The sequence below is a fragment of the Bos taurus genome, chromosome 26 (genome assembly GCF_002263795.3).
Source record: "Bos taurus isolate L1 Dominette 01449 registration number 42190680 breed Hereford chromosome 26, ARS-UCD2.0, whole genome shotgun sequence".
Taxonomy (NCBI): domain Eukaryota; kingdom Metazoa; phylum Chordata; class Mammalia; order Artiodactyla; family Bovidae; genus Bos; species Bos taurus.
Window position 1 is genome coordinate 22,334,770 of NC_037353.1, and position 27,557 is coordinate 22,362,326.

The window sequence follows — 27,557 nt, forward strand, 5'->3', positions numbered from 1 at the left end:
GCGGAACGGTTGCCATGGCAGTGGCCAGGCACGCGGCTCGTTGGAGGGAAGATGGCGGTGACCGGCTGGCTGGAGAGTCTGCGGGCGGCAGAGAAGACGGCGCTGCTGCAAGACGGTAACTCGAGCCCCCACCCCCCCCAATCCGCGAGCACCTTGTTCCTTTCCACCAGGGTCCAGCCCTCCGCGCTGGCGCCCCCGGGACGGGCCCAGCCCGGAGGGTAAGGCTGGAAGGTCGCAGCCTCCTGCCAGGGCAAGTTCTGCATTTGCAGATGAAGAAACCGAGGCTCATATAGATGAGGCGACTGGAACACCCTTCTCTGAACACCCCTAGTTTCCTCCACACTACCTCGCTCCTCTCTGCGTTCTGTTACTAATAAATAATTCTTTTCATGTTCACTATGTCATTTGCTCTTCACCGCAGTCCCGAGAGGCTGTTTTCCACTGTTTTACAGAAGAGGAAACTGAAATCCAGGATTTTAGGTCGGCTGCAGCTCCCCCAGTCAGTGGTAAAAGTGGATCTTGACCTGGGATCCCATGAACCCCAGTCTGGAGATGTGTCATAAGAGACGCAGGACACCTGCGCTGTAGTTAGGACTTTGCCTTTAATTTAGCGTGGGCTCCCCAGTCGGCCTCTTATATTTGAACCTCACTTTCCTCATCTGTAAAATGAGGTGAATTGATTATCTCTGTTATCTCTGAGGTCCTTTGCACTTGTAATGTTATGTTTGTAAGTGAACTTCTACATGTTCCTTGGGTCTTTAAAGGAGACAAAGCAACGCTTCCCGCCCCACCCCACCCCCTCCCCCGCCACTTCCCCCATTCCTGCTGGTTCTGGAAGAGGTAGACACAGGGGTATGGAATTCTGACTTTCTAACACCCTAGGATTGGCCAGTGCTTGACGGTCCCTTCCCGGACCCACTTGGCAGCCAGAATGAATTCGGTCTGAATTCCTTGTAGCTTTCAGGAAACTGGCAGGGACTGAAATCCACAGGTAGAGGCCAGTCAAGAAAGCTTGGAAAGTGAAATCAGCTGGTCATTTGCTCCTTTATTCAGGCAGCATTTAGGGATGCTTTTACTGTGTGTTAAGTTGTGTGCTAGAGCAGATAGAAAACGACATGTTTCAGGAGTTCCCATAGTGGTCAAGAAAAAAAAGGTAAATAAATGAGAGAGTATGTGTTAAGTAGAAGTTGGACTTTTCTATAGAATGCCATGAGAGCACAGAGGTGGAAATGGTTCTTTCAGGAAGATCTGACAGAACAGGTGATGTTCATGGGCCCTAAAGGGTAGATAGGTGTTTGCTAAGTGGAGAAGAGGGGATAGTTATTCCACCAAGAGTAACTCACACGTGAAGACACAGAGGTGTTAAAGTGTGTGGATGATTCCTAGGGGCATAACAAAACATTTAGTGAGGTTCAAGCCTTTACCCAGTCAGTCCTAATATCTACCTGCACTCTGTCAGGTCCTGGGTGCTAGGATGCAAGAGTGAATAAAAGGTCCCTTTTCTCGAGGAGTGTTAAGGGGAAATGGTAGAACATGAAAAGAAATTGCAGAGAAGTTGGAGTTGTGATAGATCTCCTTTGCCAAACTAAAGATTTTGAACATTATCTCATAGGACGGTGAGATTTGTTTTTATTGCAAGAAGTACATAACATATAGTCACCATTTTAGCCTTTTTTAAGTGTAGTTTTGTGGCATTAAGTATATTCACATGGTTGTGCCCCCATTGCCACTATCCATCTCCAGAAGGTTCATTTTCAGCTGCAACTCCATACCCATTAGCTACTAACTCCTCAGCTGAAACTCTGTATCCATTAAACACTACTCCTCAGTCTCCTTATCTTCGGCCCTTGGCAATCGCCATTCTACTTTCTATCTTCATGAGTTTGGTTACAGCATGGACCTCATATAAGTGGAGTATATGATACCGTTGTTTTGTGACTGGCTTATTTCACTTAGCATAATGTCTTCAAAATTCATCCATGTTGTTGCATGTGGAAATGAGGAAATGTCATTTGTTGCATGAGGAAATTTTGATTTCCTCCCTTTTTAAAGCTGAATAACATTCTTCCATTGTATGTATGAATATACCACATTTTGTTTATCCACTGGTGTGTCAGTGGACACTTGAGTTGCTTCCACTTCTTAAAAAATTAATTTTATGAATTTTTATTAGAGTATAGTTGCTTAACAATGTTGTATTTGTATCTGCTGTACAGCAAAATGAAATCAGCTATTCATGTACTCCCTCGCTTTTGGATTTCCTTCCCATTTAGGTCACCACAGAGCATTCTGTAGAGTTCCCTATGCTATACAGTAGGTTTTCATTAGTTATCTATTTTTGCATAGTATTATATACATGTCAATTCTAACCTCCCAATTCCTCCCCAGTCCCCCCTTGATATCCGTACATTTGTTCCCTACGTCTGTGTCTCTACTTCTGCTTTGCAAAAGCATGTGTGTATGCTTAGTGGCTCAGTTGTGTCCAACTCTTTGCAACCCCATGGACTATAGCCCACCAAGCTCCTCTGTCCATGGAATTTTTCAGGCCAGAATGCTGGAGTGGGTTGCCATTTTCTCCTCCCAGGGATCTTCCAAACCCAAGGATTGAACTGGTGTCTTCTATGTTAGCAGGTGGATTCTTTACCACTGATTCGCATGGGAAGCCCTGCTTTGCAAATAAGATCATCTATACCATTTTTCGATATTCCACATATATGCATTAATATACATATTTTTTTCTTTCTAACTTCACTCTGTATGACAGTCTCTAGCTCCATCCATGTCTCTGTAAATGACCCAGTTGTGTTCCTTTTTGTGGTTAATATTCCAATGTATATATGTTCCATATCTGTTTTAAAAAAAAAATTTTTTTTTGAAACTATTTATTTTGGACTGTGCTGGGTCTTTGCTGCCGCGCGTGAGATTTCTCTGTTGATAGTTAGACGGTCGTGGGCAACTCTCTAGTTGCGGTGCACAGGCTTCTCGTGCCTAGATTCTGTTGTGGAGCACAGGCTCTAGCGCCCTCAGGCTTCATTAGTTGCAGCACACGAGCTTAGTCGCTTTGCGACAGTGTGGAATCTTCCCAGATCAGGGATCGAACTCGTGTCCCCTGCATTGGCAGGCAGATTCTTAATCACTGGACCACCAATGACGCCCCTGTGCCGTATCTTTATCCACTCCTCTGTTGATGGACATTTAGGTTGCTTCCATGTACTGGCTATTGTAAACAGTGCTGCAATGAACATTGGAGTACATGTGTCTTTTTGAATTACAGTTTTTTCCGGGTGTGTGCCTAGTAATGGGATTGCTGGGTCATATCGCAGCTCTGTTTTTAGTTTTTTAAGGAACCTCCATACCGTTCTCCTTAGTGACTGTATCAGTTTACATTCCCGCCAACAGTGCATGAAGTGAAAAGTGAAAGTGAAGTCGCTCAGTCGTGTGCGACTCTCTGTGACCCCGTGGACTGTAACCTACCAGGCTCCTCCGTCCATGGGATTCTCCAGGCAAGAATACTGGAGTGGGTTGCCATTTCCTTCTCCGGGGGATCTTCCTGACTCAGGAATTGAACTCGGGTCTCCCGGCTTGCAGGCAGTCACTTAATCCTCTGAGCCACCAACAGTGCATGAGGGTTCCCTTTTCTCTACACCCTCTCCAGCATTTATTGTTTGATGATGGCCATTATGACTGGTGTGAGGTGATATCTTATTGTAGCTTTGATTTGCATTTCTCTCATAGTTATGTTGAGTGTGTTTGTTGGCCATCTATGTGCCTTCTTTGGATAAATATCTATTCAGGGCTTCTGTCCATTTTTTGATTGGGTTGTTTTTTTTGCTATTGAGCTGCATGAGTTGCTTATATATTTTGGAGTTATTTTGTCAGTCACTTCATTTGCTAATGTTAATATTTTCGCCCATTCTGAGGGTTGTCTTTTCATCTTGTTTATGGTTTCCTTTTCTGTGCAAAAGCTTTTAATTTTAATTGGGTCTTTTTGTTTTTATTTATTTCGGTTTTTGTTTTTGTTCTTATTTTTGTTTTTATTCTTATTACTCAAGGAAGTGGGTTACTTCTGCTTTTTTTTTTAAACCGTAAATAACTACTGCCGTGAACACAGATGTGCAAGTATCTATTCTAGTCCCCGCCTTTCACTTCCTTTGGAAGTGTTCAAACAAATACTTCATCAACCAGGATTTTGGTAAGTTTTTTTGTTAGTGATATCACAAAACAACAGTGTTAGTTTTTTCTCTCCCTAATCAAAACCTAAAAAAGGAAACAAAAAACCCTAATGTGTGACTATGCCTTGTTAAACCACTCCTGGAGATCTGCCCTCCTGATGTGTATGTGAGTGGGCAGAGAATGTGGCTGTCTGCCCACCAAGAATCACTTCTCTTGATAATGAGAACCCAGTACACTTTTTCATAAATCATTATTTTTTCTGTTGCAAATTGTTGATTTGTTCAATGATTGCTATTCCTGGTAATCCCATTATTTGCAGGAGGGGGACATCAGTATGTTAACAAGTTTTTTAGAAAAATTAAAACCAGAAAAAAGTAAAGAGTACATTGTATGTGAGGTCAGTGTTTTATGAGACTTGATATGATACATACAACACACAGACACATACATATAGATACACACAAATACACATATGATCGATTACATATATACTGGATTGTGATCTATATCTTATTTCTTACCCTAGGTCCCATTCAGAAAGTTTGACAATCATTGGTCTAGAGAAACTGACTCTTTGTGAGCTATGTGGTATCTTTCATAAATAATTTATTTTCATTGTGGAAATATGAAAAATAAACAAGTCATCCATAATCCTCCCATGTGGCGATAATAACAATTGACATTTTCATACAGAAACATCCATATTTTTTCCATGCATACAAGCTCACACACATACATTTTTTTCTTTCACCAAAATATCATAGTAATATACTTAAATTTTTTTATATTCACATACATGAGTACATTTAAAACTGACTGAGCTATGAGGGAAGCCCTAAATATGTATTAGAATGAAGTATAGATGAATATTATGATCTTGGGTAAGGGAGGATATTCTAAGCACAACTTCTGGATAATAACCACAAAGGAAAAAATAATTGACTATATAAAAAGTAAACATTTGTTTGAGAAAATCTACTTTAAACAAAAAGGCAATTAAAACAGACTATTTGCAACATGTGTGGCATGTGCTTACTATATACAAAGCTCAATCAGATTAGTAAGAAAAAGATGAATACTGAAATAAAATAGGCTAAGGCCTAAACATGTAATTCACTAGAAATATGAGCAATAAACCCTTAGAATACTGTTCATCCTTATAACCTTAAAGCCATACAGATACCCTAGTATGGTTATTAGAGCCTCAACTTTGGCCTCAAGTGAGTTTAAGCCCAGGCTATCATTTCCTAGCTTTTATGACCTTGAACCAGTTACATGATCTTTAAGCCTCAATTTTCTTTATTTGTGAAAGACAAGTACTGGAGGCACAGAGGATTATTGTGAGAATTAAATGCAATCAAGTATGTAAAGCGCCTGGCCCATAGTAAGCACTGTGTCCTGCTGCACTGACGACCAGACTCCAGGGAAGAAGAGGGTCAGGCCCGACACCCTCAGCTACTCACAGGCAGCCCCTTGTACCCGCCTCCTGACAGGACAGCCTCTGCCAGCTCTGTGAGCCAAACAAATGATTAAGGGTGGTGTAACCTAGGGGCCTATGGAGAGGCCCTGCAAATTTGGGGGTGAGTGTCCCCAGAGTACAAATTCGGAATGACGCGAAGAACAAGGTCTCGGGGAGTGAGTGGACAGCAAAAGGCTTGGTAGATTGGATGCAGTTGCAAGTGTTGGCTAGTGGCTCCTTCAGCTGATTAAGGGCCTTGGGGCTCTATTCATCAGGGAAACGCTGGGTACCTGATTGCTGGGCATTGGTACTGTCTCACTAAGGAGCCTACCTGTCTGTTTACCTGTCTGTAAAAATGGGAAATTATCTAGCCACTTTTAAGAAGATGCTTAGGATTATACTACTGAGATGGAAGAGTTGGTCTCGGAGATGCCCTTGAATTCTTTCCTTTTTTTTCCTTTGAACATACGTTACTTTTGTTTTAGTATGAAATTGTTTTAACATTTGTTTTCTTTTAAATTTTTATTGGCGTGTAGTTGCTTTACATTGTTGTATTAGTTTCTGCTGTACAGCAAAATGGATCAGCTACCTATATCTCCACTGTTTTGGATTTCCTTCCCATTTAGGTCACCACAAAGCACTGAGTAGAGTTCTCTGTGCTATACAATAGATTTCATTAGTTATCTATTTTATACATAGTATCAGTAATTTATATATGTCAATTCCGATCTCCTAGTTCATCTCATCCCCCCTTCCCCTTGGTATCCATATGTTTGTTCTCTATGTCTATGTCTCTATTTCTGCTTTGTAAATAAGACTGTCTATATCAGTTTTTTCAGATTCCACATATATGTGTTAATATGCGGTATTTATTTTTTCTTAATTCTGATTGCACTCTGTATGACATACTCTAGGTCTGTCTAGGCCACTACAAATGACCCAATTTCATTACTTTTTATGATTAATATTCCACATCTTCTTTATCCATTTCTTCTCTTCTTTCAATGAAAGATGAAGTGATGTTCTTTCATTCTTTCAATCAATACTTAGCTGAGCTCTTAAAATATGCCAAGTACTATGCTTAGTGTTTGGGAAACCATAGATAGAGGGGATAAAATCCTTCTTATCTTAGTAAAGAGACAGGCACTCATCATCCAGAATTCACACAAATGTAAAACCATAACCAAGGAAAATACCATAGGGAGAATACGTGGGCACTCATGTCAGGTGCTGTGTGATAGGAATGGCATAGAGATGTGCAGAAGAAGGCAGAGTGAGGGGCACAGCTGGAGGGAGTTGCTGGTTGGGAAACCCAGTTCAGTAATCTGAGCACATAGGCTTGGTTTTAGGAACTGGGGAGAGAAAGGTAAATATGATATCATTCTTGAAACAGATACTTTTAAAAGTATCATACTATGAGATAAACGCTCCACTGTGGACATGAATAAAGCACCAGGAAGGCATAAAGAAATAAGTGATGAATTTTGCCGAAGTGGCTAGGAATGATAGTTTTAGGAAGACTTCCCAGTAGAAGTGACATTTCAGTTGGATTTTGAAGGGCAAGGAGGAGTTCAACAGTTGGGAAGAGTGGCTCAGACAGTAAAGAATCTGCCTGCAACGCTGGAGACCCAGGTTCAATCCCTGGGTCAGGACGGTCCCCTGGAGAAGGGAATGTCTACCCACTCCAGTATTCTTGCCTGGAGAATTCAAGTCCATGGGATCACAAAGAATCAGACATGACTAAGCAACTAACACTTTTTTAGAGCTATTGCTCGTAGAATAATCAGCAGAACAAAGACATGTTCAGGGAAAGCAAATGAGTCCCAGGACTTGTCTTAAAGTAATGGTGGGTGATGGTTGTCAAGGAGTTCGTGGGAGGCTCTGGGAAGATTTTTAATATGCCCATGGCTGTTAGTGTTTCCCAGGCAGATCTCTGGATCTGAAGGCCCACGGCAAGGGGAGGCCAGGGGTAAGACCCTCTTTTGCTTTGTGCCCAGGGAGAAGAAAGGTGCACTATTTGTTTCCCAATGGGAAGGAAATGGCCGAAGAGTATGATGAGAAGACAAACGAACTACTTGGTAAGTGACAGGGGCCCCCGGTGGGCCCTTAGGAACACTTGGGGTGACCTGAGCACAGGTAAACAGGCCTAGCTGAGGCTTCAAGGAGAAGCTCAGCAGTACATGTGGGAGCTCGGCGAGACTGAGGCCCTTGAGGCAGAATTGTTCCTGAGAATAACCCGAGGTCAGGGCCGGACACCAGAGATGCAATGGGTGTCCACTTGGCCAGTGAACCTCACTCCACCCCCAGGCAAATGAGAGAGTTAACTCTTCTAAGGTGTGATTGGGGGTGTAGAGAAACCACTGGGAAAATCTTCACAGAGAAGGTAGAATTGAAAGTAAGCCTTGTGGGCTAAGTCATGGTGAAGGCAGCTTTCCCTGCACTTTTTTGGCTTAATTTTTGTTTTGTTTTCTGAAACCACATCAGGAACAAGCAAGAATCAGAGGCAGCAGCTTCTGACCTTGCCTCAGAGGCAGCTCTGTTAAATATACCCCTTGTCTTGGAGAACGTCTGAATCAAAGGGAGGAGGAAGGAGAAATGGTGATTTTGCGGCATCATCACTTTCATTCCTGCAGCCCTTTTCCCTTTTTGTCTAAGAATAAGCTCATGAATAGAGGCTCCAGCTCAGATTTCTGGAAATTATTTGATTTGCTCATTCTCTGTTCTCAGGTATGCATATCAGCATGAACTGACTTCCCGAAGCTAGGTGGCTGGTTCTTTGACCCAGGGCCTGAGGCTGTCAGCAGTGGGAGTTGGTCTCTTTTTATTAAGTTTCACCTGAAATGCTAAGACCAATGATGGAATCATGGGCTGGGTTATTTTCTTGTCATTATTCTTGACTTTAATTTCTTCCTGGGCCTGATGGACAGGTAGTACTGTTGAGGGAATTTCTTTTTCCCTTTTTCTGACAGCTCGTAAATGTCTAGAACTGACAACATGGATCACATGGGTTTGCATTCTCTTCATCTCCAGTCTTAAAACGTGTGTCCTGCGCATGCTCAGCCGCAAAGTGAAGTGTTGATCCTTCCTTATTATGAGCTGCTTGGGTTCCAGTCCCAATTGGTTTAATATGGTGCTATTAAAAAATCTTGATGTGTTTAGCATATGACACTGATTTGGTGGAAACCAATACAGTAGTAATATCCTCACAATGCATGGTAATTTATAGCACTCCCAGGGGGTGACAGCCTTGGAATGCCTAATGGGGTGAGCTAATGAAAGCAGAGGTCACGTGGGCTGACCAGCACCATCACCAGGCCAAGGACTCGCCACAGCTCCTCTCGCTGAGCCCCCAGTGGCACTCTCTTCTTCTCACAGAGCGAATAATACAGCTATTGCTGCTGTGGCTATAAAAACAAACAAACCCCAAGGCCTCTTAGTTGTGCTTGGACACAAACTTGAAATGAAGAACAAGCCCAGGTTACTTCATTGGTAACATCCCACGTGAACCTGTCACTTTCCCTCGTGGCAGGTCAAGACTAGACAGGGGCCTCCCGACTCCTTTTTCTTAAAAGCAGAAATGGAGGTTCATAGGAGAATGTTGTTTGAAAAAGTCTACCTAAGGATAGTAATACTGTACCTTTTATTGGGCGCCATGCCAAGTGCTTTACACCAACCAGCCCCGTCACAGCTCAGCGTGGTAGGTAGGTGCTGCTGCATTAATTTTACAGTCAGGAAAACTGCAAGTTTCAAGAGCTTAAGCACCTTGCTCAGAAGCACATAGCTGGTTAGTTACAGGGCTTGGGTTTAAGCCTAGGTCTGTGTGATGAAGAGCCCGTGCTTTTAATCCACAACAACATACTGTTGGGAGTTGAGAATATTTAATCCTGTTTTGTTTTTTTAACTAAATTTTGTTCTCCTCAGAATGGCCCAAGTAGAGACTGGTGGGAGCAGGACAGAGAGGAACACTCCACTCAAACCACTGGGCCCTTTGAACAGCTGACCCTTTTCTTATTCATCTCCAACCACCCCACCCCATGCCTGCCAGCTTGCAAAATACTGTTTGTTTTTAATTTTTAAGTATAAATAATCCCAGGGCCTGAACTGACTTTCACTTGTGCATTCGTTGAAGCAAAATATGGACAGGGTTTTTGTGGTGTAAATGGGAATGGTTTCCATTTTTTATTTTTTTCCAGCTAATTATACAAATTGGATAATTGGTCAAACTGGTTTTCTGTCTGAAAAACCCAGAAAGTAATTTATAGAGAGAATTACCAATAGTGCATCTGTCTGGGTCAGAGCCCTTCCAGTCGGTGTTAATAACCATAGTAGTGTCATATTTTTTTTCCTGCCCGCTCAATGCTATTCATCCCCACCCCCCACAATGAATGCTGTATGTGTATTCATAGAGAAAAAAAAACTGAAGGGCCCCATAACAATGATCGGAACATCAAACCAGCCCTAGAAGAACACAGCATGTCCAGGGGGGCCGAGGCTGAAGGGCAGGCCATCCCCCAGCGATTACATTCGGATTACCGGCTTAATCTGCTGTGGTATTTGACCGCCAGCCTAACCACCCCAGGCTGCATTTGGAGGATATTGAGCACTTTCATCCCCAAGCACTTCACCGGCTTTATAAATGACCCACTCGATTCCCTTCAGCCTCCTCAGGGATGGGACGTGGCAGCTGTTTAATAGCCACATAGCAATGTTGCAGTGTTTTAGGGCAGAAAAGAAGAATCCTGCATCCAGTTTAAGCTGCAGGGAGTATTTAGGAAAGGGGAATGTAATTACCCACACTGGAAGTGGGCCAGGGCTGGGAGCTCTGGGGAAGGAGGCCTTTAGAACCTCTACTTTCCAGCCCACCTGAAAGATGGGGCCTCCTTTCAGCAGTCAGGGACATCAGCCTGCTTCCTGCTGACTTAGGAAAAAGGCCCCAGGCGCTGCCTCCTTCATATATTCCCCATCAGACCCTTTACAGGGTCATTGAAAGTCTCCTTTCCAAGGACTGGCCCTGGCTCAGCCAGGAAGATATGACAGCGTCCCGGGGAGCTGCCTTGCACACACCAGTTTGGGTTTAACATATAATCAAATCAGAGTGACAGCAGGTGGAAACAGTCTTCTGTTGCCGCAGGAGCTGTCCTTGAGTTCAGGAACAAAGACAGGACAAGAAAGACAAGACGAAGCGTGTATTTGCATGTGTGCATCCATGCCCACATCCATGGGAGAAATAATAAGGACTTCACCAAAATCATTTATTGGCTCTTATCTCACAGGGGAATGAATACAGAGACCTTCTTCACATTCTAACAAAGAATTTAACCCCAAGGTGTTAAAAATGGTGAAACAGCCAAGGGTCCAAGTTTCTGTGACCTGAGTGGCTTTTAAAGGCCAGCAGTAAGGAAACCAGTAGCTAACTTTCCATCTCCTTAGGGTCCTTTTGGGGAACATTTCTGTTCCAAACCCAATTATTCCATAGATAAGAGTAGAAAAGAGTAGATCAGAATTGGCTTTCCTGGCCACACTGGCACTGTGCTTCAGGACACATGATTTAACAAGGCCCGTGATCACCGGACACCTCACTTGTCCAGCCTCAAATAATTAAGTGTTTTTCAGAAATTAAATTTTCAAATAATTGAAGCTTTTCTTTTAAATGCTAAAATCTTAAAAAGAAATAGAGCTTTAAAAAAAAAAAACTAAAAATATTATATATGCTATTGAATATTTTTGAGGAGGACATTGCAACCCACTCCAGTATTCTTACCTGTAGAATCCCCATGGATGGAGGAGCCTGGCTGGCTACAGGGTCGCAAAGAGTTGGACACGACTGAAGAGACTTAGCACAGATAAATATTTATAGAATACAAGTTAGCCATTTACTAGTGATTCAGATTCTGGTCTTGGAGTTAGGAGACGTGAATTTTACCTGTGGATTTTGCAAGTGAGTGTCTCTTTCTGAGCCTTGGTAATTCTTTATACTCTTCCTTGGAGAGAGGTAGCAGGGGTTGAAGGAGAGCAGGCAGGGAAGAATGCTATTTCTCATTTGAAAGATACAAGCATTGGACTGGACGCTTTCTAAAAGAACCTCCACCTTTAAGCTCTGTTTTGACTGTTCTCACCTCGGGATCCCATCAGGGTCTAAGGATGCTTGTTTGCCCTCACACCAAATGGTCCCACACGCTTTTTAGTTCTGACCCTGCACTCAGTGTGAGCTACCCCATCGTGCTGTTGTCAGTATGCCTGGGAAAAAATAATGTCCTGCCTTATTCTACACATCGCATTTTACACGTGTCTGAGTAAGAAGCTGGGAGTGATCTTTTCTACAGTAGAGTGAGATACACCGGTCTGTCACAGTAAGTCACAGCTTAGAGGCGTTTGTCGTTTCTGAATTTGTAGCTGTGAAGGCTGCAACCCAGAAGACTGGCTTCCTAGTTAAGCAAGGTATTACGAGAATAGATTTGGATGTACTTCTAGTCACAGTCCAGTCACTTAAGAGAGAAGTATTTGTGAGAAAAAAAAAAAGTTGCCTATAAAGCATATTTCCAAGTTTTACTCTTCCTTATTAATTTTCATTATAAACTTGGAAATGTGTTTCTAGGGAGAGTTTCTGGCCCTGAGACGTAATAAAATCACATTGCAGAATTCAACAGACCTTATAAAAGCACATATTCAAGGGAAAATCCTCATTTTACAGCATACTTTTGTGTTCAGCTTGTGTGCCTTACTTAGAGCAGGGAGGGTGTTTGGGGTTTGGCGCAGCTACTCAGAAGAAACCCATCCTGAGAATCACACTCACCCCCCGGCCCAGAAAAGGAGCAACCACCACAGGACACCGGGTGCTTTCTGAGTTGTTTAGCTCCTCACGGCCACTCCAGGAAGGCTGCTGGCCTGGAGCAGCGCCTGAGCCGCCACCTGGGAGACCCCCATTGCCTCAGGGAGGGAAGGAGCCGAGCGCTCGCGCTTGGGAAAGCCCCTTGTGGCCACGGGCTGCTGACAGCAGTCGGCCGTGACAGGGCTGGGTGGGGTCCCTGAGCATCCCAGTGGGGCTCTCAGTGTCTACTGCACTAGACTTTTCACTTAAAATTTCCATAAAAGTGTGGGCCTTACCGGAAAAAAAAATTCTTATGCAAACATCTGGGCTGTAAAATAGAAATGATTATTTGCATTATAAAAGGATGATTCCACTCTATAAGAAATTTATGTTAGATCTTTTATAAATAATACACTTAAAATATGGTGTGTGCCTCACGTTTCCTGTAAATACAACTGTGGGGGTGTTATTTTAAGCCAGGTACACCTGAAATGAGTAAACTTCTCAATTTGGACTTCTGAGTCATGAGACAAATCTGCTTATCAGCTTTCACACTCGTAACTCATTCTTCCTTTGCCTATTTTTAGAAGGAAGAATGCACATCAACTCAGGCTTCTTGGGATCCATATTTTCCCTGTTACTAGTAGCCACCCTTTTCCCAACCTTCACATCATCCCTGTGCTTGAAGTCATACCTGGGGGTTTCTGACTTCACTTGGCGCCTTTCATAGCTTTAATTCTTTTTGTCTGGGCTCCCTGATCTGTTCTTTACAAACTGTCTAATATTGAAAATGCTCTCCTGAGATTTCAGGGGTTGTGAGGTCCCTGCTCAGATGGATAAAGTTAGTCCATGAAGGCCTGTCGCTCCCACTTTTATCCTGTTCCTGTACCTAAAGTGATGTCAACGATTCAGCAGAAGAGAGCAGAACACCTTTCCTCCCCGTAATCCCACTGCTTCCTTCTCTCCTCAGTGAGGAAGTGGCGTGTGAAGAGTGCCCTGGGAGCCTTGGGCCAGTGGCAGATTGAGGTGGGAGAGCCAGCACTCCCAGGAGCAGGGAGCCTGGGGCCTGAACTCATCACGGAAAGCAATGCCAATGTATGTCTCTGTCAGGTGTCTTGGGGAGGCTGGGGGAGTGGGCTGCTAGCCCTCAAGGGCAGCCACCATGTCTTGTTCACCTCCTCATCTCCAGTGTGCCCACCTGGACGCAGTTCCCTTGAATGGATACCCAAAGGGTTCTGGCTTAGTCATCCCAGAGCAGGGGCTCCAGGCTTCGTAGGTCACAGCAGTGGAAGCATCAGAGGAGAGCTAAGGAGCTCCCATTTTGTCCCCGGGTAGAGCTTTGTGGAGGGGAGCCATCCCTTCCTACCCCTCTCCAAGAATAGTCCTTGAATTGGATTTGCCTTCTGCAGCCCATATTCGTGCGCAAAGACACCAAGATGAGTTTCCAGTGGCGAATTCGAAACCTCCCGTACCCTAAGGATGTTTACAATGTCTTTGTGGACCAGAAGGAGCGCTGTGTTGTCGTCAGAACAACCAACAAAAAGTAAGTGGCATGGTAGGCACCTGCCTACTTGTGTATGAGCAAGGTGGGGGTGGGGTTTGACCTAGGGTTAGGACTCAGACAGTTCCCCACCCCAGAGGGTAGAGCAGCCTCCTCTTCCAGTGCTGAGAGGGGCAGAAGGGCTTTACTACAGCCCTAGAGCATTGGAGAAGGAAATGGCAACCCACTCCAGTGTTCTTGCCTGGAGAATCCCAGGGACAGAGGAGCCTGTTGGGCTGCCTTCTATGGGGTCACACAGAGTCGGACATGACTGATGCGACTTAGCAGCAGCAGCAGCAGAGTAGGTACTAAAAGCGAAGGGCTTTCTCTCTTCGGCCCTTGAATACTGTAATCAGAACCAGCTTGAATATTGTACTCAGCTCCATCAGGGCAGGGAAATTTGAACAATGAGTGTCTGGTCCAGTACTTGGCATATGCTGGAGCTCAGTAAACATTTGTTGGATGAATGAGGGGATGAGGAAATCACCCAGCCACTGACTTGCGATCTTAGGTGGTTCTGCTGTAAGGTTACTATGCCTTGACCTCTGGCTGGCTCCAGTCCATGATGAGCTTGGAGCTGGCAGGGAGCCAGAGCCTGGAAGGCACACCTGTCTGAGGTGGCAGTTACAGAGGTGTCTGGGAGCAGCAAACTTGATCCAACCCCCCTGGGGGTAGGGGTGTCCCTAGAGGGACAGGGGGTGAGTGCTTCTTGGAAGTCTCTTGCATGATGTTTCAAAGAGTGTGCTCACATCCCTTTTCCTCCTCTTCTCATGGCCTGCTCAGTTCAGTTTTCAGTCAGTCAGTTGGGTTGAGGGGACAGAAGGTGACCGAGGTGGAGATCTGATCCTGGCGGGACTGCTTCTTGGCTGATTATCTTGGAAATGCACTGATTTCGTTTGGGTTTCTGGAACTCTGACTGACCACAGAAGAGAAGAGCCCCGTAATGACTTGGTTGTGAACTGAATCAGAGGGATTGCAGTGTAGGACCAACTCCCATGAAATAGATTTAGGGCATTGAGATGGGAGGTTTTATGAGTTACTAGTCCACAGACGGTGAAGCTACCCAGCATGTCTCACGGGGTGCTCAGCTTAGGCCAGAGATGCCCCCTCCAGTTTACCTAGAGTAAGGAGGACCCAGTATTGGTCCATCTTCTCAGGCGGTGTGGTGCCAGCCTCCCACCATCTCTCTCAGGTCCATGATGCCACAGGGAAGCAGTGTGGCTCCCAGGCTCCCCTGGTGCAACCCTGGGTTCACCCTCCTCTCTGACCCCCACACCCTGTCACTTTGGCAGGGTTAAGGGGTGGGGAAGGGGTGGAGATGAATGAATTAATTTCAGGATTATTGCTGTACATGCAGCCAGCAGCCCCTAAAGTGAGACTTGTCTATAAATATAAAGTCATAATAATAAGGGTTTGCGTTTGTAAAGCACTTTATAGCCCTCAGATAAAAGGCAGTTTATTCCCGTTATTGTTCTCATCATTAACAGGAGTCAGTGCCTAAAGTAGAATTTAGCAATTTCAGACAACAGAGAAATTGCCTTTAGGAAAACAAACTCCATGCTTCAGCAAGCATTCCCTGGCGTCAGAGGCCCTGGGCCCAAACTAGGAACAAAAGTGCTTCTGATAGCGCTTGAATCTGCAGCCCAGCAGTTTGTGGAGCTGGCTGCTGCCTCCCTTTTGTCCCCCAGAGGTCACTGTCGAATATAGATATCAAGCAAAAATGTGATTACCAAGGAGCGAGAGAAGAGAGGCTAGCTAGCTCACCAGAAAATTCATCTGCAGGCCGGTCCTCTGGGTCCCATCTCCTGCGCATATCCAACCATAGGTGGCACTGTTGGCCAGGCGCTCCACTCCAGCGCCCCGGGCAAGGGGAGATGCTGCTGAACTGCCCGGTGAGGCCAGGTGGGATGGAGTCGTGCCTCCAGAGGGAGCAGGACCAGGATCGGATTCCCACCGAGGGGAGAGTATGTGAGTGCTCACTTCAGGGCCTGCACTGAGATCTCAGGGTCAGTGCGGCCCAGCCTGGCGCAGCACAGCCTCGGGACCCTCTGCTGGGAGGAAGGCGGGAGAGGCTGCTAAGCCCTTAACCGGCTCCTCCTGAGCCTAGTGGCATGTTCATTTTCTACTTGGAGTAGTAACACGTCCTGTACCTTTACTTCCTCTAACTATACACAACTCAGTGGCTATTCCTTTGAGCAGAGTTTAACTTTTTCAAGGTACTGTAAAACTATTTTCTGATCATCATACCACCCAGTGGTGGACAGGGTATGTATAATTCTCGTGCTGTATATGAACGATTCCGTGAGAGCATCTATAAAGTCAGCGTGATGCACTTGACTTACTGGAGGGGATAGTGACGGTTTTCATGCCCAGGCCTCTGCAGTTTCCACCACACTGTGGCTTTTCTGATTTGATGTCCTTCACCTGAAGGTTCCATGTCTGCCCTGATTCTAATATTCTGGAATATGGTCATCAATAAAAGCCAGAGTCCCTGAAAAACTGGGTTTGCCACTTTTCTTGATAGAATTGATTCCAGTGAATTATGTCCTTGGCCTCAGGTAATAGCAAGAGATGAACCAGGGAAGGAAGAAGCTGCTTTTCTGGGATCTGATTGTGGCGTCATCTGTTCCCATCATCTGTTAGGAATGCTTGTGCAGAGAGAAGGTTCTGAGCCTCAGCCTTAGAAGCTGGCAGCTCTGAGTGGAAGGAGCTGGGCGTGGAGTAGGAGGATGTCAGCTTGAATCTGGCCTCTGCTACATATTAATCATGGCATTTTTGGGCAAGGTTTCCTCATCTATCACAGGAGAATACTCCTGCGTACATCATAGATTGTTTGGGGAATTAGAAAATTGTATATTGTACTCAGCCCTGTGGCCGGCCTGAGGAAATTAGAGCCTAAAGAGAGTTTGGCTGATTTGACATTGGTAATACTAACTCTGTGGGAGTGTTAATAGGCATCTCTAGAAAAAAGGATTCTGTGGTCAAATAAGGTTAGGAAACTGAATTAAATGGGTTTCTCTTTGGTAGGACTTCTGAGAGCCTGAAATATGTGAATGTGCATTATAGGCAGAGGTGACCAGTTTGTCTGGAGTGTTGATGTTTAAGCAAGAAGGAAGATGGGCCTACTGATCGTCTAAGGGACAGACTGACTACAGGCTTCCCTCGACCACTCTGGCCAAGCCTGTGTGCAGAGCACCCACGGGAGGTCTGTGGGCCCAGCCCATGTGACTCCACAGCCGTCCTGCTTCTACTATCAGCTTCCTTCAGAGCCGCTCTTTCTAGGCCTGCTCTCTTGTGCCCTTTCTCAGTTCAATGCGAAGGGAGAACAAGCTGGGAAAGGACTGGGAATGGGGAAGGGAATATAGCAGAGAAAGAGAGTGATGCAGTGCTGTAGGTCATCTCTGAAAGAGTGAAGGAGCTGTCTTTTTGCACAGCTTGGAGACAGGTACCAGGTTAGCCTGTTCTGTTCCCAGTGACTTAAAAGTTCATCTGGGGCAGCTATTTTATTTGAGAAAGGAATCTGGAGGAAGAAACAGATCCTGGAGTTAAGTGGCCTGCCCAGAGTCACAGGGCAGGGCCAGGGGTCCTCCTGAGAGCCCTTACTTCCACACACATCTTTGCACGCTTTTACTTTCGGAAAGGAAGGCCACTCTGTGTTAGAGGGAGTGCTCAGGAGACCTGCATAGTGGTTGAATCCTGGGGGAGACCACCCCCCATCCCTGCCCCATCCTTGGAACCTAGATGGTCTGATCCTTTGAGGTGAGAATGGAGAACGATAGAGTCAGGAGATTGAGGGGATTATCACTGTAATAAGGGCATCTCCCTTTACCAGTTTTATGACGTGGACAAGATACCTGACTTGCCTGTGCCTCAGTCTCCTCTTCTATAAAAGAGGATGACAGAAGCAGCCAACCTGAGAGCGCTGTTTTCAGGAGTCAGTGTGTGAACAGTGCCCGGCACGGATTTAGAATTCATAAATGTCACCTCTCACTGTGTGGCTGAGACTGAGGATAGTGAAGGCAGGTGAGAATGGGGGTTGTTGCACATCAGCTAAAAGCCCAGGGACTACCCCACTATTTTAAAGGCCTAGCTTTCAGCAGAAACAAGATTTCAGGCAGCGATATGGCCTTGTTTCTTCTTCATCCTTAAAGCCCCAGGTCACAGCTCTGGACAGAGTTGATGCCTAAGAAATGTTTGCTGCCTGCCTAGGGCTGCCAGAGGCTGGGCGTTTGGACTTGCCTGGAAGCACAGTGGGTCCGTCTCTAGTCCAGGCGCTGGTGAGAAGGTGAACCATGGTATTCTCAGGGCAAATCCCAAGGCAGGGATAGAGATAAGGGGGTGTGAGCTGTTTCTTGAGGAGAGAAAGCAGATGCCTCATGCTCCCTTGAAGGCTGCCCATCAGGAGCCCCTGAAAAGATGGGTTTAACCTCAACCAATAAACTAAATCCATTAGAATAGACTCAAAACAGTGAGCCCCCAGACCTACTCTGCCACCACCTCCCTGCCATGTGAGAGGTGATGGGAGTACCACGGGGACGCTGAGGCAAGTCGTGCAACTCGAGTTCCCTTTGATCTTGTCATTGCTGTTGAGGCCAAGCCCTGGACTCTACCTCCCCTGCCTGGGGCATGTGCCTTGACAGCGTGGGACACAGGTGTGTCCCTGTCCCCCCTCCCCAGCACACAGCCAGGTAGGCATTGAGGACGTGCCACGTTCTGCACAGCGAGGCCTTACACAGGCCCACTGGGTTCAGTTGAGCCGTGTGTGCCAGGCTGCTGCTCTCCCGCTTCTGCTGCTTGTGTATATTTGCAGGGAAGATGTTAACACTTCCTAACAAGCCTTTGTGTTCATCTAATCTCCGCTGTTTAACCTTTGACTCCCTCCCTATTATCAGTGTCTGCCACCTTTGCTGGCCAGACCAAGGGCCCCAGGAAGAGCCCTCAGCCTGGGCTGGCTAGGAGGAGGATGAGGCCGACATTCCACCCCGGTCTGCAGGCAGATGGATCGCCTTTCCCTGGGGCAGAGCTTTGGAAAATAAAGCAAACTTGTGGTGCCATTAGGATCCCCCAACCCCCACTCCTTTTGAACTGTCAGCCTTTAAGTAAACATTCTTTTCCTGCCATGGGTCCCAGCACCTTGGCGGGGAGTGAGGAACCTGGGAGGAGAGGGGGCCCTGAGAGTCCTCACTGAACAAGGGATTTCAGCAGGGAGAACAGGGCAGAAATGCTGCCTTGATGTCAACTCTGAGTCCCCAGGGCATCAGGGCTTTTGAAGTGGACTGGGGGGAGCTGCCATAGGACCAGGCCCCTCTGAAGTATTAAAAGCCAGTCCTCTCCAGGCCCTCACTTGTGTGTGTTTGTGCCTGTCTGCAGTGTTCTCTGCGCAGGCCACAGCCTCGTGGCAGCACTGATGCCATGCCTGGGTGACAGGTCTGGCAGCCACCAGCCAGAGCCTAGGTGACACTTCCACCAAGGAAAATGCCAGACGGTCCTGTTGCCAGAGATGAGGAGGCCATTCTTAGTGCTCCAATGTAATAAGCTCCAGACCAGGATTGGGGAACTTTAATCTGACCCTACTAACTGGCTGTGAAACCAAGCAAGATAATTCACCTCTCTGAGCCCGAGTTTCCTCTTTGGTAAAGGAGGTCAAATTTCCTGCAAAATCCGGTTACAGACATTATGGGTTGGATGTTACTATCTGGGTGGTCGTTTTTGTTTAATTTTGGGTGCACTGCTCCGCATGTGGGATCTTAGTTCCTTGACCAGGGATCAAACCTGCACCCCCTGTATTGGAGGCACGAAGTCTTAACCACTAAACTGCCAGGTGAGTCCCAGGGTTCCCCCCGCCCACCGCCCCAACTAAAGGGATCGTTCATGGCAAATAAATGGGAAACAGTGGTTGACTTTATTTTGGGGGGCTCCGAAATCACTGCAGATGGTGACTGCAGCCATGAAATTAAAAGATGCTTATTTCTTAGAAGAAAGTTATGACCAACCTAGACAGCATATTAAAAAGCAGAGAGATTACTTTGTCAACAAAGGTCCATCTAGTCAAGGCTATGGTTTTTCCAGTGGTCATGTATGGATGTGAAAGTTGGACTGTGAAGAAAGCTGAGCGCCGAAGAATTGATGCTTTTGAACTGTGGTGTTGGAGAAGACTCTTGAGAGTCCCTTGGACTGCAAGGAGATCCAACCAGTCCATCCTAAAGGAGATCAGTACTGGGTGTTCATTGGAAGGACTGATGTTGAAGCTGAAACTCCAATACTTTGGCTACCTGATGTGAAGAGCTGACTCATTGGAAAAGACTCTGATGCTGGGAAAGATTGAGGGCAGGAGGAGAAGAGGACAAAAGAGGATGAGCTGACTGGATGGCATCACTGACTCAATGGACATGGGTTTGGGTGGACTGTGGGAGTTGGTGATGGACAGGGAGGCCTGGCGTGCTATGGTTCATGGGGTTGCAAAGAGTCGGACACGACTGAGCGACTGTACTGAACTGAACTGAAAGGGATCATTAATCTCTGGACTGGCACCTGCAGATGAGGGGGACCATGTGTGATATGTGAAAATGGAGTAGGGTCTTATGGTCAGCAAAGTAGGCCAGAACCCCAGAGATCGGGCTTCTGTGATGAGTCACATGGCTTGTTCTCTTAGGGAGATTTCTCCTTGTGGATTAACTTCCCTCTCTTGCCTATAAGTGGAGTCAGGCTAACCCTAAAAGAGGGAGAGGTAGCAGAGGGCCTCAGTAAAGTGCCATGTAAGTGCCACTGTCAGTCCCCAGCTCTGGAAGACAGCCTTAGGTGTCCTTATTCTGTCCTTGTTTGCAGACATAGCTGTTTTCTTGGGGTGCTGAGGAGGTAGCGCTTGCCTGGCCCAGTTATGTTTCCCGGGAGGCTTCTTCCACATGTCTCTGGGATTGATGAACTTGAAATATGAGTCACTCTAACCCCTGGTCTAATCAAGGAATTATGACTGGCCAGAAGGCCTTTCATTCTTTTCTTTCCAGGGTCACTAAGCTCTAAAATACTGGCCTTCTAACTGGCTTCCCTTCTTCCTCTTTGGCTGGGGGGTGGGGAGGACTGTATAGAAGCTTGGCATTAAAGGGCCTGATGCCCATCTGTGGGGGTCCCCATGCTGGGTGTTCTCACGGCCTCTTGGTGTCCCCACAGGTACTACAAGAAGTTCTCCATTCCTGACCTAGAAAGATACCAGCTACCTCTGGATGAATCCTTGCTGAGCTTTGCTCACGCCAACTCCACTCTCATTATCTCTGTAAGATTCGTTCAGACTTCTTGGCCACTGTGTCAGGGAAAGGCTCCTTCTTTTGCCCACTTCCCAGTTACTCAGTTGCAGCCCCAACAACTCCTGGGGTATGCTTGCTAGGGAACAGGCCTCTCCAACAGAATGGGATGAGCAGGCGAGGGCTCAGGAGACTGATTTTAAAATCACAGCTAGAACTGGGTAGAGGGTGATGGGGAGGGGTGAGATCCACAGAACTGGAGCTCTAGAAGGTCCAAAAGCCTACCTGTACCCCCACGTGACCTTAAGCAAATCATTCAACCTTGTAGGCCTCAATTCCCTCGTCTTTGAATAAAGGGAGCAGGAGGAGGATCTCCCTGGTGGGCCAGTGGTTAAGACTTTGCCTTCCTATGCAGGGGGCATGGATTCAATCCCTGGTTGGGGAACTAAGATCCCACATGCCTTGTGGTTTGGCCGGAAATGGGGCAGGGGGCCCTGAGTGTGTTGGGTGGAGGCTGTGTGTTGAAAGGGGTGATATGATTGATTCATGTCTTCTCCTCGCTCCATCCTCAGTACCAGAAGCCAAAGGAGGTCCTGGTAGCTGAGTCAGAGCTGCAGAAGGAACTGAAGAAGGTAAAGACAGCCCACAGCAGTGACGGGGACTGCAAGACTCAGTAGCTGACGCCTGAGCCTGACTTCTGACACTGGGTGGGTGAGGCTTTTGCTGTAGGCCTGTGAGACTTTGGGCTTGGGCCTTTCTGGCACAGGGGCAGCCTCTCTCCTCCCAGGAGCTGTCTAAGCTTTGTAAGAACTGGGCCTCAGGGCGTTCCTAGCCCTAGGTCGTGGTCTTCCCTCCTGAGTAAAGCAATTCTGAGTCACTGTGTGTGCTACCCCCGTGTCCTCTGGTGCTTCTGCCCCCAGGGAGGGGCTGGCGAGGACATTTCCTTCTTCGCTAGCCTCTGGACCTTCAGTGTAGAACCTTCCACGTAAAGGTATGGGTCTTAGATGGAGAGGAGGATCAGGGAAGCCTGACGCCAGCAGGGCAGGGCCCCAACCTGTTTGCAGCCCAGGATATTATGACACTGTGGGTGTAAAGTCAGCATAAGGCTTGCAGAGCACTGGAGTGGGGTGAAGGAAGTCACTGCAGGCCAACAGCCGCCGGGAGCCTTTCCAGGCCCCCTACCATAAGACGCCCACCCCACCATCAGGGCCAGGGGTGGAGGGGTGATGAAAGGCCTTCCTGGAAGAAGAAACCTTTGCTCTTTTGGACACTGAGCCGTGAGGCTGGTCTCACCCTTCCCTGGCATGCCCAGCCCCAAGTTTGAGTCTATTGTTCCTTCTCCCTGTGGTCTTGCTAACCAGTGAGGAACCAGACTGGTGAGGAGTCGAGCTTTATTTTTACAAAAATGAAGGTTGTAACATGTCTCAACAGCTAGCCTGAGGTTGGGCTGGCTCAGAATTCAGAATTTGGGGATTGCCTTTGTCCTTTCTTGGTTTCAAAGCAAAACCAGGCCGTAGTACTCCAGCCGAGACCTTGGTCAAAGGTGGGGTCTGACTGATGTTGAGGTTGGTACCACAGGGTACTGGCAGCCACCCCCGTCCTTCTAGGGAAGGGGCCCCCTGGGAAGCCTGGAGCACCTCACCTCACACTTGTGCTGAGCTGGCCTGGCTCTAAGAAGGGGTGGGCCTCTCTGTCTCCAGGCCAGATTCTTGCTCTGGCCGACAGGGAAGCAAGGCCCAGCTGAGTTAACTCAGCTGAGAAGCAGTAGGTCCCATCTCTCCAACTGGTTCCTGGGAGAGACTGCACCCCTGGGTAACCCCAGTGCCCAGGAGTCAGCAGCCTTTATCTTAGGTGCCTGAGCACTGTGGTCACAGGTCTAGGAACACAGGGAGGCCGGGGAGGAGGTATCACTGAACCCTCCAGGCAGGAGAGGTCCCTGAGTAGCTGGCTTCCCTGGCCCACAGGCTGGGTTGGCCTTGTCATGGGTTTTGAAAGTCCAGGACACGGAGGTTGTAGGACAGTGCGGCATAGAGGTGTCTGGTGGTGAAGCGCAGGCAGTACACAGGACTGCTGAGGGGTGTCGACGTCAGTGGGAAGGCCTGCAGGGGAGGGACGAGAGTGGCAAAAACATCCCCACTGGGAGCGGGGGGAGCCCAAATGCAAGATTCCCCGGCCTGGTGCCAAGGGACAGAGGCTACTCTAGGCTTCCTCCCGCCCTTCCCAGGCACACCCACTCCCAGTGCAGACCCTGGTAACGAGCCCTGGCATCCATGAGGCCTGCCTGCGGTGCGCAGGACACTTACATGGAGGCAGGCCCTTTGGCGGCGGTCCCACAGTCGTACGACACCGTAGTAGGAGGAACCAGTGGCCAGCAGGTGGTTCCCATCCGTCTGCAGGCAGTACAGGGTGCTGTCGTGGGGTTCCTCCCACTCCATGACACACTTCCTGTCCAGGAGGAGGTGATGCAGGGGATGTCTGGGGGTGCCCTCCGCCTCCACCCCAGCTTCCCCAGAGGCCTTAGGAAGCCATTCTGGTTGGGAGAAAGATGCCAAACCACCACATTCCTTTAAAACCAACTTAATGGGGGAAAGCCTCCTCAGTAAAGATCTCTTTCTCACCAAGTCCCTGACCCCAGGCAGGCTCATGCCTCATTTGTGCATCACGTGGCTGCTGTGTGTCACCAGATTTCAGAGGCAAGGAAGGCCTCAAGAAAGCTGGGACAGAATGCTGAAGGACAGCACCCTGATGGCTCCCAAGGCTCTTATTGGGGCCTGGTGCCTACAGTCTCCTGGGCCACGGGACCAGGGCTGCCGAGGTAGGGAGTCTAAGCTTACTCTGGCCTTGCCAGCTGTTCTCCCAGTCCCTGCTATGGGGTCTCTGTCCCTATCCTTGGGGCACCAGGACAGGGGCGGGGTTCCCACCGCCTGTTGTCCTGCCCCACACACTCACCGGGCACTGGCTCGGAGGTCCCAGTAGCGAACATAGGTGTCGTAGCCACAGGACAGGAGCGTGGAAGGGGACTCGTACATGACGTCCAGCACCCCAGCCCCTGGGGGAAAGTCACTGCCCAGGTGCGTCATCAGCTGCCCACTGGGAAGAGAGGCGGGGCAGGGGATGAGAGGTTGTCCTGCCTTGGCCCATACACATGCTTTTAACCTTCAAGTGGCATCAGTCCCTGGGCTCCTTCCTGAGCCAGAATTAAGACCCTCGGAGGAAAGGGGCCAAAGGAGGAGATGCCCTGGACTTCCAGCCCTCTCCCCTGTTCCCAGCCCCTGCCCCTCCCCCAGCCGAGGCCTCAGTCAGCCATCAGCAGCCTCTCCATCACACCTGCACGCTGGCTACCCGCCACCCAGCCACTCCTCCTTGGGACAATGAATGGGCCTTGCCGAAGGGGTCGGCCCCCTCACACACACACATTTGGTTACTTTATATGCCTTGATCCTGCAGGTCATGCAGTTCTGAGCTGCCTGAGTCCAATGCCTTAATTCCTGCCTGTAATCTGGGGCTCAAACCTCATTGGGGATAAAGACCACACAAAGGGAGAAGGGGAGTCCCAGGAGATGTTAAAACAAGTAAACACCTTTGTGTCTGGGGAGAGAAATCGCTGAGAAAGCAGCTTAGCGGGCCGGTCCCTGGTGTTCCTGGCCCGGCTGGCCCCCGGCCTGGGGCTAGCACGCCTCTGTGATCACAGCCCCCAGCCTGCTGGGCTCCAGCCTGCCCCGCCGCCCCTCCCGGTGGCCAAGAGCAGATTACTGAGAAGAACAATTTCTTTGTGACTGTGTAATTCCCTCCGTGACCGCGGCAGTGGGCAGACCCCTCGCCCTGATGCCAGACCCCTAGCAACCACCTAGGGGGGCCTCCTGGCCCTAGCAACTACCCCTCAACATCAAGTATACCCGCTAATCCCTGTGGCTATGGGATGGGTAGAAGCGGTGAGTTTCTTCAGAATGGGGGCAATGAAGAAGAAGGGGGCATGCTCCAGGCCCGACCCCTCACCTTCACTCGGGACATGCTGGGCTCTCCTGCATGGTGTGACATGAAAAACTGGGCCGTGGACACTACACAGGGACACCCAGGTAAGAGGCCCGGCATGGGTTGGAGAAGACTTTGTGGTCTCACCAGCCCAGCCTTGGCCAACCAGGTTTCACCAAAGCAGCCAGAAGCCACGTGTGTGAACGTGGGCCTTAGCTCTGGTCCTTTCGCCTCACAGACCCCGACCCTCAACCTCCGTTCTCCTCAGTGGAGCCGCCACCTTCCCTGGAGGAGGAAAGGAGGCAGCCGCAGGTTCTTTTCTGCCCAACTCTGCCTTTCCCTGTGAAGGCTGAGTGGTGAGGGGACCCCCAGCAAGCAGCACTATTGCTGTCCAGTCAGGGCAGGGTGGGGGTAGGCCCTAAGTTGGCACTTCTGCCCCCAGCCTCCTTCCCAGGGAAGTGCTCTTCCTCTCTGTGTGCTGAGGGCTCAGACAGAAAGCCTTCTCCCCACATCAGCATCTCCTAGAGATCACGGACCTCAGTGCCGAAGCAGGCCCGCCAGCCATGAGGCACCACTCTTGGGCAAGTCAGAGGGGCTGGGGTCCTGGGCTTTCTGTCTCTGTCGTCCACTGGGTCCAGGCTGCTTTGCTCCACAGTTCTGCCCCCCCAGATTTGGGGGCCCTGCCCCCTCCATTAGTGAGGCCTCCAAGACTGACTGAGGAGCTCTCCCCTTTAATCTATAGAAGTAATTTCATGTTTGTCTGTTTGAAATAGAAGATGAAAGGCAGTGGAGACTGGGGGCATGAAGCCCAGCGTGGCTCCACCTGCCCACCCCTGGTCCCAGGGTTCGGAATGAAGGAGAGCCAGGCACCCGTGGGCAGAAGGTCGGCAGCAGAATGACCACACCCACACCGAGTTGCCAGCCTGTGCAATAAGAAACACATAACCCTACCCTCTGCTGCTGCTAAGTCGCTTCAGTCGTGTCCAACTCTGTGTGACCCCATAGACGGCAGCCCACCAGGCTCCTCCGTCCCTGGGATTCTCCAGGCAAGAACACTGGAGTGGGTTGCCATTTCCTTCTCCAACCCTACCCTCTGGGGAGACCCAAAGGCTGAGCGAGCACCAGCCCCCAGAGACCAGGACAAGGCCCAAAAGCCCCTGTCTTGCCGGCCTGGCCTGGTCAGGGCCTGAGGAGTTTCTGCCACACTAGTTCTGACTCCCTGAAATGGCCACACACACTTTAAATGGGCCAATAAAAAGATACAGTTTCTTTTGCCTCTGGGCCTGGGACGCTCCAGGCTCTGTTGTGCAGTACCCGTGAGGTTAAGTTCAGAGCATAAACTGACACACCAGGCTCTGGGAAATGGCCCTGTCTCTTCAAATAGCAGCCCAGCGGTGCCATAGAAGCCCTGCTGGGGCTTTGATTTGGGAAAACAAACAGAAATGGCACCATGGGCCCTTCGTGGCCCCCACCACAGGACCAATTTAACTAGAAAACTCTAGCTCAACCGCTCTGGTGGAGGGAGCAAGATGAGCACCACAATAGCCCCAAACTTTGGGGGGAAGGGGGACAAAACAAGCTGTCTGTCTCCTGGGCCCCTCCTCCCGGGCTCCTTTTCTTACTGCAAGTGTGTTCTTGTAAAAACGATTAGATTGCAATTTGTATAACGTGGTGACCCCCAAATTCAGACGTTTCACCCCTTTTCTCTGGAAAGAATGTTAAGAATGCCTCTCGGCCTCTCACTGTGGGGGGCGTGAGGGAGGGGTGCAGAGCCTTGGCTGTCGCACAACTTGTGTGGGAAAGGGGCTGCCGCTTAGAGCCTCAGGCCAAGACAGGAGCAAGGGCCAGGTCTGCACTATAGACACCAGACAAAAAGTCCTTCCCTTCCCGCTCCTGTGCACAAAGCCAGGGCTGCCAGGAGCCACTGAGGGCTGGGGGGGTCTCTACCCCAGCCTCCCCCTAGCCTGACTCCAGCAATTCTCTCTCGATCCAGGGAAAGATAAAGACAGATGGGGCCGCCCCTGTGAGCCTGATGAATGAGACACAGGCTGGGGAGGGCTGCCTGAAGGAGACCTGTTCCCCAGGCTGGGCTGTCTGCAGCTTCCCAGAGGAGCCCCAGAGTACCTGGGTAGGAAAAACAGCAGAGTATGGCTGGATCCCAGACTTTGAGGTGGCGGGGCTCAGGTGAGGGCCCTACCTACCCTGCTGCCCAGGCAGCTCCACTGAAGCTGGAGGGAAGAGGGACCATAGGAACTTCCTGACAGGGAGGGAAAAATTTAAATAAGGCACTAATAGCACCACCACCCCCATCACCATCTTTGTCGGACAGCTGACTGGAAGTAGTTACTAGCCTTGAAGACCGGATGC

At 48.6% G+C, this 27,557-nt stretch overlaps 2 protein-coding genes across 4 annotated transcripts in view; one reads left to right on the forward strand and one right to left on the reverse strand.

Moving 5' to 3' along the window:
* The first annotated feature begins 19 nt into the window (after positions 1–19).
* On the forward strand, positions 20–22,107 carry DPCD (deleted in primary ciliary dyskinesia homolog). Of its 2 annotated transcripts, NM_001075745.2 has the most exons (6): positions 20–115; positions 7,630–7,710; positions 13,411–13,535; positions 13,850–13,983; positions 21,148–21,250; positions 21,791–22,107. In NM_001075745.2, the coding sequence occupies exons 1-6, from the start codon at positions 52–54 to the stop codon at positions 21,893–21,895; spliced, it is 612 nt and encodes a 203-aa protein (NP_001069213.1). In that variant the 5' UTR covers positions 20–51; the 3' UTR covers positions 21,896–22,107. The 2 variants fall into 2 exon arrangements, with proteins under 2 accessions (NP_001069213.1, XP_024841389.1); XM_024985621.2 differs by lacking the exon at positions 7,630–7,710 and having other exon boundaries at positions 40–115.
* A 485-nt stretch (positions 22,108–22,592) lies between these two features.
* The window catches only part of FBXW4 (F-box and WD repeat domain containing 4), an 83,334-nt gene continuing 78,369 nt past the window's right edge, over positions 22,593–27,557 (reverse strand). For both annotated transcript variants that reach the window (XM_024985593.2, NM_001101985.1), the window contains 3 exon segments: positions 24,168–24,308; positions 23,522–23,663; positions 22,593–23,317 (listed from right to left, as the gene is read on the reverse strand). In XM_024985593.2, coding sequence (XP_024841361.1) covers positions 23,198–23,317; positions 23,522–23,663; positions 24,168–24,308 — 403 coding nt within the window. In that variant the 3' untranslated portion in view covers positions 22,593–23,197.